General features: G+C 47.0%; 1 protein-coding gene across 8 annotated transcripts in view; it reads left to right on the top strand.

The window, feature by feature from the left end:
- Positions 1-16,556, top strand: part of SLMAP (sarcolemma associated protein) — a 1,084,481-nt gene that overhangs the window by 353,661 nt on the left and 714,264 nt on the right. For all 8 annotated transcript variants that reach the window (XM_078661565.1, XM_078661566.1, XM_078661561.1 and 5 more), the window contains exon 7: positions 11,080-11,151. In XM_078661565.1, coding sequence (XP_078517691.1) covers positions 11,080-11,151 — 72 coding nt within the window. The remainder of the gene's footprint in view (positions 1-11,079; positions 11,152-16,556) is intronic.

The raw sequence follows: 16,556 nt of genomic DNA, 5'->3' as shown, positions 1-16,556 counted from the left end.
GTATTGCGGTGTTGATCTAGTCAGTCATTCTCCTCAAGAGTGCTGAGTGATTGAAATAGATTGCATATGGGTAGGTTAAAATGCGGCTGGAGTGGTAAAGCCCAGTTGGTTCTTTGGCGTTCCTGAGGAGCCCCTCTAAGGGGCACCTGTTTTAAATGGCTATAAAAGAAACCAAGTGGAGTAATGAGGTACAAGAGTCATTAGCTGGCAAGGCTACTACTTTATTCAAAGTGATCCTGGCATAATGTGGGTTCTTGAAATTAATAATAACACAATCACCCTCTATGGATTTCTTTAAGGGGCCTATCCAATTGACTCTTCTTGTTGTAGGGATCTGATCTGGGCAGTTGACCGGATAGCCACGGTTATGGTTGAGCCTATGCACCGTTTTATTTTTGAGAGATGCATGTATTTCGTTTTGTGACAGACTAAGAGGGGGGACATTCACCAAGACTGCCACATACGGTGAGCATTCTGGGGGTAGATTGATGGTACTACTACGTTTTCCCTCCTCTGAATCTTTCTCTATCCGGGTATTTATCCCCGGTATACTCTCCTTACTACTAATACCTAGGTTTTGTGCATCACAGGTAAGGTTACTCCCTGTCAATTGCTTTGGGTGGCCGAGAGGTACTGAATTATCACCCATAACTGTAGCTTGTGCATTAGGGTTGATACTGACCCCCACATTCCTATGGGTGTCGGACACTGCTCCCATGGCAACTGCTGTTCCTAAATTACCACAGTTTTGTGTGCCTTCCTGCTGTCTATTTGTAATTGATTTAAGTAACTCATTGTGATGGTTCAATTCCCCACTAAGCCTAGAAACTTCCCCATTTATTTTGTCTATTTTATTGTGTAGTGGTTTGAAGTATGTTTCAATTTTAGCAGCCAGCGCAGTAATGATCTGATTAACCTGTGTGTCATTCAGCAACCCCATGCCATGGGGTTGCTCCCCTATACAAACGGGGGGTATACTTTTGGAGCCTTTTCTAGTCGTCCCCTGTTTTGGCTGTGGCTTTCTACAGCTCCTTTTCTTTCTTGGGGTAGGCTCTGCGTTAGGTAACGGCATACAATGAACTTCTCTTATTTCCTTGGAATTCAGAGCAGGGTCTGGGTTTACACAATCCACGATAGGGATAATATCTTGATCAATAATCCTATTTGGCTCCACATGTGAATCTAACGGGCTTACAGGGTCCGGCAGGCTGCCAAATCCTAGTGAAAGGCGGCGTTCTGCCCTATCTATCTCGACACTAATGGCACTAACCGCCTTCACAAGGTACGACTGAATGGTAGGACCCGTGGTCTCAACGATATTTTTGTTTCCTTTGCGTTTCGACATATTATGTATGGCGTATGTAGCAAAATACTACTGGTACTAATATCGGCAAAGAGAACTCGATTACCCACGGGTAAAGATATAGGTATTACATAGACACGCACCTTAAAACAGCCAAAGAATCATGCTTTGTTTCCACCAAATAATACAAAAACGGTGTAGGGAGAAATATTTAACAAGCATTTGCAATGCAATAGGTCTCGCATTTACGCTTGTTTGAGCTATTGGCGTTGCAAATAACAATGTCTTTTATTTTCGTTTTAAAAACATAAATAAAAGGCATTGTCATTTACAATGCCAATAGCTTAAACTCTCATAAATGTGAGATCTATTGCATTGCAAATGTGTGTTCTATAAACGTTTTCACTTTCGAGCAACTCAAAAGCAAAATAAAAACCAGGCGCACAAGAAAACACAGCTTAACATTTTACCTCTGTCTGTGGATGCTCATCAACTGTGGCGAGATAAGATTTAAAGGCCTTTTATTACAGAAAAAGAGTTCGTGCAAGAATACTGACGTGAGCTAGAAACCACAGAGCCAATAGCAAGCCATGGGCGGAAGTGAATCACCAGGTCAACTTTCTGAAGGTCACCAAGATGTCTTTCGCATAGCCAGCTAGTCAGCTGTGCTGTCTGATAAACGGCGACCTTTGTGTCACACAACATTCTATATAGAAAACACAGCCATGATCTAATAAAAATCAAAAGACGATGCAGGCATTCAAAAGCCCACCAGTAACATTAGTCACCGCACAAGAAAATTGCTACATTAAAAAAGTAATCGGTTATTGTTGTTTGTGAGCTAGGAATGTAATAAAAATAAAAATTAACCCTGGCTAAAAGCATTAAAAGTCAACATTTTGTAGATGCCGGTGTCTTTTACTCTGCATCATCTTGGAAACTGCTGAACCTTTTAGTGTAGATTCTGCAGCAACTATGACGGTATTGCCCAGAAACAACTTTGCCTTTAAAATATGCAAGTTACAGCAGAAACAAGGCCAGAAGTGCTGCGCACGCTCGCCACAGCGAGCGATCTGTTTTCCTAATTGAAAACAGATGTCGCCGTGCGGGTAACGCAACAGGAAGGAGGGGGCCGCTCATGGAAGCTTTTATCAGCGCCGCGCGCCTCTCTGCAGACTCCCCTGCATTCCAGAGAGGCGCGCAACGCGATCCTTTCCTGCCATGCTGTGGAGACAAGACCTGGCCGCGCGCACAACGTTATCCTGTGGAGAAACGCTGCGCGCGGCCAGGTCTTGTCTCGTTTCAGCGCGTTCGTCGTAGGCAAGACCTAAAAAGGGCATGGAAATCCTATACACATTACCACAAAGTCAAAGCTTATTGATTAATTAAAAACCATTGAAAATTGGTGACGCAATCAATAGAACCCTGTCGTAGCCTGGGTTAATAGCTGTGCTTGCCTACTAATAAATGGGCTATATTAGTCTAGACAAATCTAATCATTACCGGCTACTCACGGTGTCTACAGCTGTCCAAGATAAGTAGTTTGGTGCGAAAACCCGGGGGTATGGCCCAGCCCAGCCTCGGCCTGTCTCGGACGGGCTCAGACGGGCCCGCCCTTGGCCCGGGCTTCGCCCGGCAAACGCCCGCGCGCGTCTTGCGTAGCGGGTGCCGCGAGGCGCTAAGTAGTGGCTGGGGGAGGGGCTGATTTGCTTCAGCTGATGTGGCCTGTGTCTGCTGGTTGAAGAATATTTACAACAAGGGGTGGTGATGGACAGAGTCTCTGAATTAAGCAGAATACTCTCACCCAGTCAAGAGATCTGGGCTAGATCCAACACCGTTTTTTAGCTCATTGCACCATCCCAGTTTCAGAACCTGGCTGTATGCAAATTAGTCTGTCCCTGGCCCAGTGCATCATGGGAACAGGGCAGACCAGCCTACAAAAGCCAATTCTTACACTGGGAAGGAAACAAGCTTCCGGGGACCGGTTTCTGGCATTTCAGCCGTCTTTGGCCCGGCTTGCTTGAATCCTGATGGTGCAATGAGCAAGGGACTCACATCTGAGTATACCCTTCCACGCTTAGGGTGGACAAAAATATTTACAACAAGGGGTGGTGATGGACAGAGTCTCTGAATTAAGCAGAATACTCTCACCCAGTCAAGAGATCTGGGCTAGATCCAACACCGTTTTTTAGCTCATTGCACCATCCCAGTTTCAGAACCTGGCTGTATGCAAATTAGTCTGTCCCTGGCCCAGTGCATCATGGGAACAGGGCAGACCAGACTACAAAAGCCAATTCTTACACTGGGAAGGAAACAAGCTTCCGGGGACCGGTTTCTGGCATTTCAGCCGTCTTCGGCCCGGCTTGCTTGAATCCTGATGGTGCAATGAGCAAGGGACTCACATCTGAGTATACCCTTCCACGCTTAGGGTGGACAAAAATATTTACAACAAGGGGTGGTGATGGACAGAGTCTCTGAATTAAGCAGAATACTCTCACCCAGTCAAGAGATCTGGGCTAGATCCAACACCGTTTTTTAGCTCATTGCACCATCCCAGTTTCAGAACCTGGCTGTATGCAAATTAGTCTGTCCCTGGCCCAGTGCATCATGGGAACAGGGCAGACCAGACTACAAAAGCCAATTCTTACACTGGGAAGGAAAGAAGCTTCCGGGGACCGGTTTCTGGCATTTCAGCCGTCTTCGGCCCGGCTTGCTTGAATCCTGATGGTGCAATGAGCAAGGGACTCACATCTGAGTATACCCTTCCACGCTTAGGGTGGACAAAAATATTTACAACAAGGGCTGGTTGAAGAAGTCCTCCGTATGCCCCCATTAAACTTACACCTCCTGTGATGCGGCGCCCGCGCAGCGGGTGCCGCGAAGCGCTATGTAGTGGCTGGGGGAGGGGCTGGTTTGCCTCAGCTGACGTGGCCCTGTGTCTGCTGGTTGCAGAAGTCCTCCGTATGCCCCCAGTAAACTTGCACCTCCTGCGATGCGGCGCGGATGCCGCGAGGCGCTATGTAGTGGCTGGGGGAGGGGCTGGTTTGCCTCAGCTGACGTAGCCCGGTGTCTGCTGGTTGCAGAAGTCCTCCGTATGCCCCCGGTAAACTTACACCTCCTGCGATGTGGCGCCCGCGCAGCGCTATATAGTGGCTGGGGGAGGGGCTGGTTTGCCTCAGCTGACGTGGCCCGGTGTCTGCTGGTTGCAGAAGTCCTCCATATGCCCCAGGTAAACTTACACCTCCTGTGATGCAGCGCCCGCGCAGCGGGTGCCGCGAGGCGCTATATAGTGGCTGGGGGAGGGGCTGGTTTGCCTCAGCTGACGTGGCCCGGTGTCTGCTGATTGCAGAAGTCCTCCGTATGCCCCTGGTAAACTTACACTCGTGGAGTGGTGTGGCTCACAGGTTAGAGGCGGCAGACCCGGAAGCAGAAGTCGGCCGGGGACAAGGGTTCGATTCCCGACGCGGCAGGGTCGTGGACCAAGGTCAGCGGCCTCGATAATTCTCGCATCGGTGCCTACTCTAACCAGGGGTCACACTCGGCAACACTGGGCATTAGCTTGCCTAATCTCCACAACGGCCCCATCAACTCCGGGGATGCCTGGCTCCACCTTGGGGATTCCCAGCAGGGACCATCCCACAGGGAAAGCCAGGACGGGTTCCCCAGCGGTATACAGCGCCAGGACGCCGGCTGGCAACAGTGCGCTTTACAAGTATACACAGTACATTACATTACATTACATTACATTTACATTACATTACACCTCCTGCGATGCGGCGCACATTGAGTCATCTAGTATACTCCTATTGCTATCTTGAAGTGTTTATAGAGCTGCGCCCCAAAGGTTTGCCACAATGTAATTTAGTCACCTTAGTAAAACTTTGCCTGTTGATTTACTCAAGTTCTTTCATTTACAAAAGAGTTTTACCAAAGAGTAAGGCTATTATTTACTAACAGCTGAGATGTTAGTCACAAATAGCTTACTCGAAGAGGTTAATTGGCTACTGCGCTATAAGCAGCCAAGGAATAGGTACCTTACCAGCCTTCATAAAGCTAGCATCTTTTTCTTTTTAGGTTTCGCCCTGGCCGTAGCACTGCGAAGCAGTGCTTCGCCCAGGGCGAAATCTTATGATCCTACAGTATGGGGCTTTGTCCCGCCTCTGTCTTCCATTGGCTAGCTCCATAAATGGAGGCTAGCCATTGGAAGACATCGTTGTCAATCACTTTTGCCCGGTCAGAACGCGAATCGTGGGCGTTTCTGACTTTTTTTTAAGTCCCGCCCCTTGTTGCCGTGTCCCGGGCCGCGCTGTGATTGGCTGCCGGCCCGGGACACCCCCGTGACGTCATTCCCTGGGCCGCGCTGTGATTGGCTGCCGGCCCGGGACACCTCCGTGACGTCATTCCCCGGGCCGCGCTGTGATTGGCTGCCGGCCCGGGACCTGACTTGTTTTATTATAGTGCGCAAACTCGACCCGAACGTATTGTATGGAGGCTTTGCATGCGCACCAGTTACGTTCCACGAGGATACACTCATGTTTTGGTTGGCACTGGGAGATTAAGTTATGTGCCCAGAATCACAGGCTGTTGAGCCGACGCCGAGATTCACACCGGACGCCCCAGTTCCAAAGTGGGACCTCTGAAGATCTTCGATCTCACCCATCAGCATCTCTTCCAGTCCCATTCCCCCCACCCTCCCCCCCCTCCCCACCGTTGAATTCTGGGATTCGTAGTCTTCAGTTTTTGAGGAAACAGAGAAACAGAACTACAAATACCAGAAAGCAAAGTAGAAACTTGGACTGTGTGAGCTACGTTTATATCGAATAGAAAAGCATAAAGCTTTGTGACAACAATGCAAATTAAAAAAAAATGAACACCGCACATGCAGGACTCGGTGAACCACTCACGCAGCCAACAGCAGACTATAAAAATGCATGCGAGCAATAAAAGCAGCGATGGCTGGGCGCTCTCGTGGGTGCAGCTGGGTTGAGACACAAAGCGCCACACTCTGCCTCCTGGCGAGGAATCCAGACGAGGCATGCGGCTGCTCGTCAGCTGAGATCCCCAGCGCCTTCGCAGCCGCCCCATCGCCTCGCAGCGCTGCACCTGTGACTCCGGGAGCCTCGTGGCCGGTAGGCGCCTGGCGCGCGGCGGGCATCAGTGCCAGCAGCAGCCCGCAGATCGCCGCCGCGGAGAGCATGCTTCCCTGCAACACAAACAAACAGACTGAGAGGATCACCACACCCGCAGCTCCAGAGGAATCCCTCTCTCTCCATTCCCTGGCAGGGGCGCGTGCACAGGCGCCGCCCCGGCCCTCCACCTCCCTCCCTCCCTCGCCATGCGCGAGACAGGTGTGCACCAACAAAGCTGGCACCCTCCCGCCTCCCAAATAATAACACCTCCACCGACGCCCAGCAGCTGGAGTACGAGCAACGGCGGCAACACTCCACCTGTCGCCGGGGAGTGTCGATATTGCTCAAGAGGCTTAGGCACCTACTTCCCCGGGGGCCCCAACCCTTCACGGGGCCCCATTCAACCCAATGCAGATCTGTGAGCTGCGGAATACTCCGGGGTCCCGCATCAGATTCTGCAAGAGGGGGCATAATTTTTTTTAAATGTTATGCTACTGCCCAGAAGACCACGAGCGGGCTCTGCGGTGCCACCAGTGGGCAATCTAGGCCCCCCAGTCTCGTGGCTGAGTGGGTAAAGTGCTTGAGTGGACAAAGTGCTTACCTATAGACTTGAGGATGCTTCACTCAAACGAGTGGTGCCACTATATCCCTGTCATAATGCCATCCGACATAAATATGGAAGACTCGAGACAGATGGCTCAGCTGGAGGTACTCTTGAGCCCTGGAGCCCAAAACGAGCCCAGCTTTCAAGTGGCTTCTTTCTGCCTGCAACCCACACTTTAGACCCATGCACAAACTATTGAAGACAAGCATTAACCTTTTGATTTAAAACAGGCGAGAGAAATAGATCCCAATCTAAGCCTGTGATCAATCCTGGCTTCCCCGTCTGACCAATTGTGTTATCCTAGTCTGCTGAGCTCGTCCGTAGGGTCCAATAGGTCTCACATTGCGAGAGATTAAGCTAATGGCAATGTAAATGTCAAAACCAACACATAAATACACATTTTGTCATTTACAATGCCAATAGCTCTAACATTTCCAAAGGCGAAACCATTGCATTGTAAATGCTTGTTCATCACTCTGGGGTCGGTGAATTTCCAGTTGCATTTCCACAAGGCTGACAGAAATCAGATGTTTGAGTTCTTAACACTGTTTGAAAAGTTGCAGTATATAGTTGCTAACTTGAATGTCTCCAACACAGCAAAATTACAGCAGTCACACTTAACCCAGTTAACACCTTACCACATCTTGTAATTCTTCATCTGCAAGAAGAAAAGTCCTACATGTTTTCTTTATTCAACAACTTTATTGGATTACAGTCCATATTGGTGTACTTTCCATGAGATGCATCACTTGTAACAGTCCTGTACTTTTGAAGCATAACCTTAAGGAGCATGTATTTTTCATCTTAAAGAAATAAATGTTTCACCTCTGATCTTAAGTCTTCTCTGTATTTTGCTCATTCAGCAAAGATGCATCAAACAGGTACCAGAGCTGTAACCACTTTCGGCATAATATTTATTTCCTCAATGTGGGATTCCTACCATTTAGTAAGAGTCTTAAAAGGCTTCTCCATATTTTTTACCCACATTTGGCATAATAACTGCTGTTAATTTCCTAATTTGGGTAATACCCCTTTCCAGTAAACTTGAATTTGGGTACATGACCACCATATATAGATCCTTGTTCCCATCTTTTCACAGCCCCACCATCATTAATATGAACTGCCAAACATAGCTTTCAGTCTCACTGGCCAACATTTTGTATGCATTCTTTTTAAGTTGAGTACGGATTAATGAATTTGCTGCTCTAACCCATGTTTTGTCAAACTACCTCTAAAATGTCATTAATTGGATCGTATTCCTATGCTTGCATGTATGTGTGTATACTGTTTGTTTTTGTCGTTGATTAAGTTATATACCCTGGGTATCCCTTTCTTTAAATATTTATTTTGAAACATTTGTTTCATTGGGGACATCTCTGTGTATCATGTCTTGGACCGCTTTAGCTCTCAGCCAGTGTGATAATTGAATCTATCTAACGTTCTCTCTAGGTGTAAGCTGGTATTTTTCTGCTCATTGTTTAATTTTTTTCCTATAGATGAGTCCTTCTCCTCCAACCCCACACACACAAAAAAAATCTCTTCTGGGCAGACTGATATTAGTACATTTTCTTAAGCCTCTGCCAGTCGTATACAGCTTGAAGCATGGGTTCAAAATTATCGTTGTCATGGGTGATGGAACTGCCGTTATTGCATCGTTCCGACTAACTGACTGCCAGTGATGTAAAGACCCCAGTGGCTGTTAATATAGTAGCAGGCGATAATTGATTTCTGTATGGTAATCACAGAATATAGTGAAGCCACGTAGCCAAAATAATTTGCTCCACTTTGACCCATTTTTTTAAGCGGGGGTAATATGCCAGTCCAGGGCTGGACAGAATTGTGCCTTCAACCAATAATGGGACACCCCACGCCTCCCATCCTTTGCTGTTTTCATAAGTGTAGTTGTATGCACTAATCGTGCCTTATAATTCCAAATAAATGTGTTTAGTTTTAAGTATTTTAATTTTTGACATTTTGGGGGAGTTTTGTAAGCAGTGTTTGAGCTATATATAACAACCGAGATAGAAAATGTATTTTTATGCTATTGGGTTTACCAAGCAACACGTTTTTAGTTTATCCAATCTGCACACATTTTTGTATAGAATCAATAGAATCATTGGTACAGTCTATTGGTAGAGATCGTCTATTGAATTCATGAGAGACTGCTCGATATTTATTTCGGCCCTTGTCCATTCAAACAACTTCTGTAATAGTATGTATATGTCCATGTATTGGGCGTTCGCTATGCTCATTCCTTGTGCTCATTCCTTGTGCAAGATCTGCTATGCTCTTGCAACAATTTTTGAGAACTCGTACAAGCAGTTCTAAGGCTATGACCACTGTTTTGGCCCTTGGAGGGTCTATCTGTGACAGCTGCCAATCTGTGACATAGGAATCGGAGTATGCATTCACAAAGTACTACTGCCTTGACAGCCAGGTCTGCCAAAGGGACATTTCGCCCACTCAGGACTGTAGAAGTTACTGGATTGAGTTTACTCCGCAAACACTCCACCTGGGAAGTGCTGCTATTGTGTCTTTTCTAAGGCATGGATTCTACGTTTAGAAGTATCCATGAGAAGAACAAGATTCTTACCTTTTGATAATGCGGTTTCTGGTGGATAAGCTGTCTAACCACAGATTCCTCACCACCCTCCCCGGTTATGCAGAGTTGCCCCTTTTTGCATTTAAAAAGGTCTCAAATTAAGAATCAGTACTATTGTACCATCAGTTGTTAACAACTATGTGAAGTAGGGCACACAAAGGAAAACTCCAGACATCAGTGCAAAGGGATGGCACTTAGATGAAGCTCCACTCTGACACTTCTTGGTGGTACGGACCGAGTGGTAGGGTGGGGGGTTGGGGGGGGGGGGGGGGGGGCGGCCGGCTGTACGGCGCCACCTAGCGGCACGTAGGAGCATTGCTGGAGAAAACTTTGCAGATCCAGTCTGGCACATGGACGGAATTCTAAACTAAGGAATCTCCACTAGAAAGAGGGTTATCAGAGGTGAGGAACTTGTTCATCTGCTTTTTTAAATGCCATGATTTTAACTGGTCTGACAATCCTTTACATTTAGTTGAGGTACAACGTCTGTGGCAGTGCTGTTCTAGTAGACTTTTCCACTTTTCCCCCTACCCTGTCAGAAAACAAAATGTGGCTGATGATTGGAGCACACAAGTTGAACATTACCTCAATAGATAACTTACCGATTTACATTTAGGTATCTGGTTGGAGTTTATAAAGACAAAGATCTTCTAAATCCTAAAATCTTGCACAAACTTTAACCTGCTTCACAGGAGTTTAAAGCCACTTCTGTCAATATCTTCAGTTTCTCTAAATGTAATTGCACAAAATAAGGCTTCACAAATGTGTTTTGGGTGTACGTAGTGCAGCGAAGATACCTTTGTCTCCCACCATACCAAAGTGAAAGATAATTAAAGGATGAATTATTCCCTGGTAAGTGAGGTACGTTATAACAAGGCTCAAGCTATATGCATCTCCCTTATTTATGATAATTTGAACTTGTAAATCATGCTATATTTCCTAGTAAGCTTATTGGTGTAAGGTCTTCTGATGCATCAATGGAAGTGGTCTATTATAACAGACTACAGAATAAATTATAGAGAGTGCATTTCATTTGTTACATTTAACTTTCATTACATTCTATTAAAGGAACGCGCTAAAGTGTACTTCAGTGCATTAATGTATTTGTCTTGGGATGTCAGCAGCCTATTCACGTGAGGAGAAGTGAATACATAGTCTTTAATGTAAACAATAAATACTGACCGTTATGGACACTTTAAAGAGCCTGCTGCCATGTTGAGGTTCATACACTGGGGAGGTGATTCCGAAAGTCTGCCAGAGAATCTTCAGAGCAGAAGAACGGTGCACTCCGTTTGCTCTGCAGGCATCAGCATTACATTGAAACACTTGAGATGATTTTCTCAGGAGATGAAACAAGCGTTACGTATTATATGTCTGTGATGCGTTTGAACTAATTGTACTTCACCATTAACGCTATTGTTTTTTGTATTTGTATTGGAAGGCCCTGATCGATGAAGACCGACTTTTATCAAGGTTAGAAGCCATGGGAAACCAATTACAAGCATGTTCAAAAGTAAGCCATTCATTGTAAATAACAGCACAATTGTAATCTGGTGCCTCTGACGTGGCACAGTTTTTTTTCTTTTTTTACTTTGTGGTTTTGTACGCCTTATAGACATAACTCTGAGTTTATTTGTTTTAGAATTTAACATGTTTATTAGCAAGTACCACGAGAATTAAGGCTTCAGAGTGTTGAGCACCTTTGTGGAAGCTTTTTGTAAATTGCAAGACGTTGAAATGCCATCCATTCACAATTAAGCTTAATCAAAAGTAGTTACCTCTGTGGATGTCCCTTTAACGTAATGAGATTAATAGGGTAGCATTGGCAAGAATTACAAGTTTTTCAAGTTGAAGTAACTTAATGCTGTGCTAGTTTTGGACGATGAGATAGATGTTTTACTTTAGCTCTCGTAATATTGTCTATCGTGGATTGCTTACCATGTGTCAGTTTTATGCAAACAAGAATCATATTTATATATAATGCTGTGCTAGTTTTGGACGATGAGAAAGATGTTTTACTTTGGCTCTCGTAATATTGTCTATCGTGGATTGCTTACCATGTGTCAGTTTTATGCAAACAAGAATCATATTTATATATATATATCTCCCAAAACTCCTTTATAAGAAAAGGAATCAGCACTGTGAGTTAGGGTATTGCCCCCTGTTTATTCAGTCAGGTTGCACAGGAACATCAGAGAGACGCGTTTCGGCAGTAACACTGCCTTTTTCAATCTGAGGTGCACCATGTTAGTTCTTTTTATACTTAAAACCAATCAACATAAATGAGGAACCTCCTTGTGCCTTACTTGAATCACGTAGCAGCGGAGCCTGCCACATCGTCTTTGCCGGCCACTACGCCACGCCTCGCGGCTCCCGCTTCGCGGGCGCCGCTCGTGGTAACAGAAACCTTGCTGGGGATCTCGTCCTTGGGACCTGCCTGGCTGTCCGAGGCCCAGCGAACTCTGTGCTGATCATCCTTTCCCTACACACGGACAGAGGCGGGACTGCGAGGACCAGCGTGCACAGCGGCGCTGATCGGCCGCAGCTGGTCCTCTTCCCGCCCCTTCCAGCTGATAAGAGCTTGCTGAGACTGTGTTGTGTGGGAACCTCCTTGTGCCTTGCTTGGATCGCGTAGCGGCAGAGCCTGCCGCGTCGTCTTTGCCGGCCACTGCGCCGCGCTTCGCGGCTCCCGCTTCGTGGGCGCCGCTCGTTGTGATAGGGACTTTGTTGGGGGTCTCGTCCTTGGGACCTGCCTGGCCGTCCGGGGCCCAGCGAACTCTGTGCTGATCATCCTTTCCCTACACGGACAGAGGCGGGACTGCGAGGACCAGCGTGCACAGTGGCGCTGATCGGCCGCAGCTGGTCCCCTTCCCGCCCCTTCCAGCTGATAAGAGCTTGCTGAGACTGTGTTGTGTGGGAACCTCCTTGTACCTTACTTGGATCACGTAGCAGCGGAGCCTGCCACATCGTCTTTGCCGGCCACTACGCCACGCCTCGCGGCGCCCGCTTCGCGGGCGCCGCTCGTGGTAACAGAAACTTTGCTGGGGATCTCGTCCTTGGGACCTGCCTGGCCGTCCGAGGCCCAGCGAACTCTGTGCTGATCATCCTTTCCCTACACACGGACAGAGGCGGGACTGCGAGGACCAGCGTGCACAGCGGCGCTGATCGGCCGCAGCTGATCCTCTTCCCGCCCCTTTTACCACCTCCATTATTTAAGGGGCACCTGCCACGCGCACTCGGGACGCGCGCGGGACTGAGCTCGAGGCTAAGCCCGGGCAAAGGGCGGGCCGTTTGAGGCCGTTCGAGGTCTTGAGAGACTGGACTGGGCCATATTATTTACGTCATCCCATCCCCATTGGAATTATTTGTTTGCTATTTCCATCACAACTCTCGCCTAACAAGACTCTACTAGAACCATGTGTACGCGGGTAAGCCGTAGCAAGGCTGCAAAGGGTGGTAAGATGCTGAATGGGACCCTAGATGATTTCATAACTAGAACAAACACTGCCATAGATAATGAAATCACCAAAATGCAAAAACGAGTTTCCCTAGATTTAGATGAAGCTAGAAGACTGTCACAAAATGTTGCTATGTCTAAAAAAATCTTCTTTAGGCCATATAGCAACTGCAAAAACTCCCGAGCAACCAATAAACCCACGACTTATTACTATGCAGGCTGATGTTCATCACACCCCACTCTCACCACCTGTGGCAATCTCTACTACAGGTCCCCACACCCCACTCTCACCACCTGTGGCAATCTCTACTACAGGTCCCATCCAATTACATCCTAGTCAGAATTTCCCCCTGATTGCCACTGAAATGGATTTGGGCACTCATATTGCAAACACTCCACCCACTACTGAGGAACACGTTAACTCCTTGGGCCCCAACACTAAGGGTATAGTACACAAAAGAAAACGCAACTTAAGATCTGCCTACTTACGGAAGAGGGCCAAAGTTGCTGGGGCACACTGTCCAATTGATAGAAACTTGCCTCCACAAAGAGAAGTAGAAAGGACCGTAGCCCCAGAACAGGAGCTCCCTAGCGTAGATGAGAACTGTTCATCTTTGGACACCACGAATATAGACACCATAGAAGAGGCCAATGGGATACAATTCCGTGAGACAGAGGGAAGAGATGAGGAATTCCTAAAAATAGTATGGACGACCCTAAAAAAGCTTTTAACTCCCCTGGATCTAAGACTCTCACGCATTGAAAACCACCTTCTAGAGGTAGAAAAAAGTATCTTAACCCTAGCAAGCCTTAGTCTCCAAGTTAATAAAATTAGTACCCCCCCAGAAGCTGAACTAATTACTATAACATCTACCACTACTCCACCAGCACCGCCCTCTAATAGGCCAATACCTAAACCACGTACGAAGGGTTGTGAACATAAAACCCCCCAACCACCACCAAAGCCATCAAAGCACCTCTTGCAACAACCAACTATACCATATAAAGAAGGCGTTGCCCCAAGGTTGAAGGATATAAGGCCCATTGTACCATCTTACAGGGCCCACAAAACAAAGATAACTTTTGAGGGGGATATATAGATCTTCCCCCAGATGCAAGGCCCTATGTGGCGGTAATAGCTGGTGTTCCTGAAATAGGGAGCCATTATCAGGAAAATTACCAGTCCCTCAAAAACAAGGTTATCCATTGGTTGAATACAAACAGGCAGATTCCAAACCACCTGAGAAGTAAAATATTAATGGTGCGTAGAGTCCCCTGGATAGGACCTTCACCTAAAACCATTCCAGGTGACTGCATTGTAGTCTCATTTGAGGATCCACAGACGGCCCAACACATATGCTCGTGGAATATAGGGGGGGAGAATTCACCCATTGTAGTGAGACCACTAACATTTTTTTATCCTCCACGTCCTAGTCTAAACTATGGGGGGGGATTGGTCATTGGTTCGATACTTGGCCCGTGGAGGGGTGAGAGAAGGATGGCAAGGCCCAAATAATAGGTGGCATGGGGCACCAACCTTCAATAGGTTTGGTTGTCTAGAAGAGGTAGATTGACTCCCCCTGCCTCTGGGACTACCACCTGATGTTAAGGCCAAAATGCACTCACCGACAAATGATTACAGGATTTCTGAAAGTAATTTTAGCGAGGGCAGTCCACCAAGGGGAATAGTAAAGGACCTTGACAGGTCAATGCCTAGTGTTACAGATTTCTCCTCTGTCGTAACACACTCTTCAGGCCAATTAAATTCGGATGTTGTGGTTGACCTGGGGATGCCGAGAAATTTTACCCATAAGGAACTTCATGTCTCTAGCACTTTGTTCCAGACCTCTTTATCACCACGGTCAACGGTGCTTGCAACCAGTCAAAGATCTAATGCGGTCATTGATTCCGAACTCCCGGTAACCAATATTGTAAGGGTGGAGGGTATTCAAACTCTAGCGGGGGAAGTTGCTGCGGACCTATTGTCGCTGCCTGCGACAAGGAGGTTTGGCCCTGCTTGTGATCCCCCCCGTGCCTGCCTCTCTATTAGGCCCGAGGATTGCTGGGAGCCCAACGCTAAGGGTCCTTAGTTGGAATGTAGCAGGTCTTGCTCGTAACATTGACATTCCGGACTGGAATTCTCTTGTCGAATCCTTCGGGATCTGCCTTCTGCAGGAAACCTGGTGCTTAGAACCTCGACACAGGGTGGGTTATACCATCTACTTTGTGCCTGCATCACAACTACCCGGCAGAAAAGGCCGCCCGTCGGGCGGCCTTTTAATCTGGGTTAGTATTTCATTGGGTCTATCTGTTAGGCATATGCCCACAAAATCACCTGACCTGCAGAGATTATCAATCAAAGGCTTAGGTAGGAAAAAGCTAGAAGTTTTTAATATCTACCTAAGGGGGGCAAGGGGTGGTGTCTCAATGTTGCCACACACAGGCATTGAGGAGGAAGTTGGATCTTGTAATGCTGACTCTTTTGTTTTATTAGCTGGGGACCTTAATTGTTCGTTTGAACCACTTGCTAGTGGGGACATCTTTGATATCTGGGAAGAAGATGCTAGGAGAGGTATTCCCCTGCTCACTCTTAAACCTATTAAAAAATGGACACAGAGCGCTATAGATCTTAATGCCCTCTGTATGGAATTTGGCTTAAGGGCAACCAATGGCAGATCTAGGTCTGACTCAAAAGGGGCACATACATACATACAATAGGGTAGGCTATACCTCACGGATTGATTACATACTCCTGAATTACAGGCTCTGGGCACACTTGCTAGATATGGAGGTTTTGTCATCTACTGATAGTGATCACAATCCACTAGCTTTGACTTTGTCCCCCCCTTGGTTGGGCATGACTTCAAGTTTACCCGTACATAATTGGAAATCAACGCACAAAGTATGCCCTTCGAATTGCGGTAGGCGGCTCAAATGGAAAAAAGTTGTTGTGGATGATGGAAAGATGTCACTAGTAAAATCCACAATGTCCAACGTGAAATCACGGTTAGACTCCCCGGGTCCTAGTAAAACGGATGTCCCGACTCTCTTTATAGAGACAGTTAAAGCTCTAGGAGAATTGTTCAGTATCCACCCAGCAGGCACTAGGGATAAGAAAAGAAGTGCCCCTAAGGGGGGAGTGAGTTGGTTTTCTTCTACCTGCCGTTCTGCAAAACGCGAACTCATTAGAGCAGTGAAATCTGGCCTCAGTAGACATATTAGTCTTGCTAGGAAAAGCTACTAGCCTTGGCTAGGGCCGAGCATGAAACCCAATTCTGGTCTGATCTAATTGCGGCTAGCTCCAGGAAAGACTCGAAGGGCTTTTGGGAACTGTTGCGAGTAAGGAACAAACCTGAAGACTCCCTATTGACATGCAATATAACTGGGGAGGCGTGGTTTACCCATTTTTCTCAGCTTTATTCCCTAATTGGGGGCACTCCAGTCACCTCGATGTACCTTCC

The sequence above is a fragment of the Lissotriton helveticus genome, chromosome 9 (genome assembly GCF_964261635.1).
Source record: "Lissotriton helveticus chromosome 9, aLisHel1.1, whole genome shotgun sequence".
NCBI lineage: Eukaryota > Metazoa > Chordata > Amphibia > Caudata > Salamandridae > Lissotriton > Lissotriton helveticus.
The sequence above is the reverse complement of the archived record's forward strand: the minus strand, read 5'-3'. Positions and strand labels throughout refer to the sequence as shown.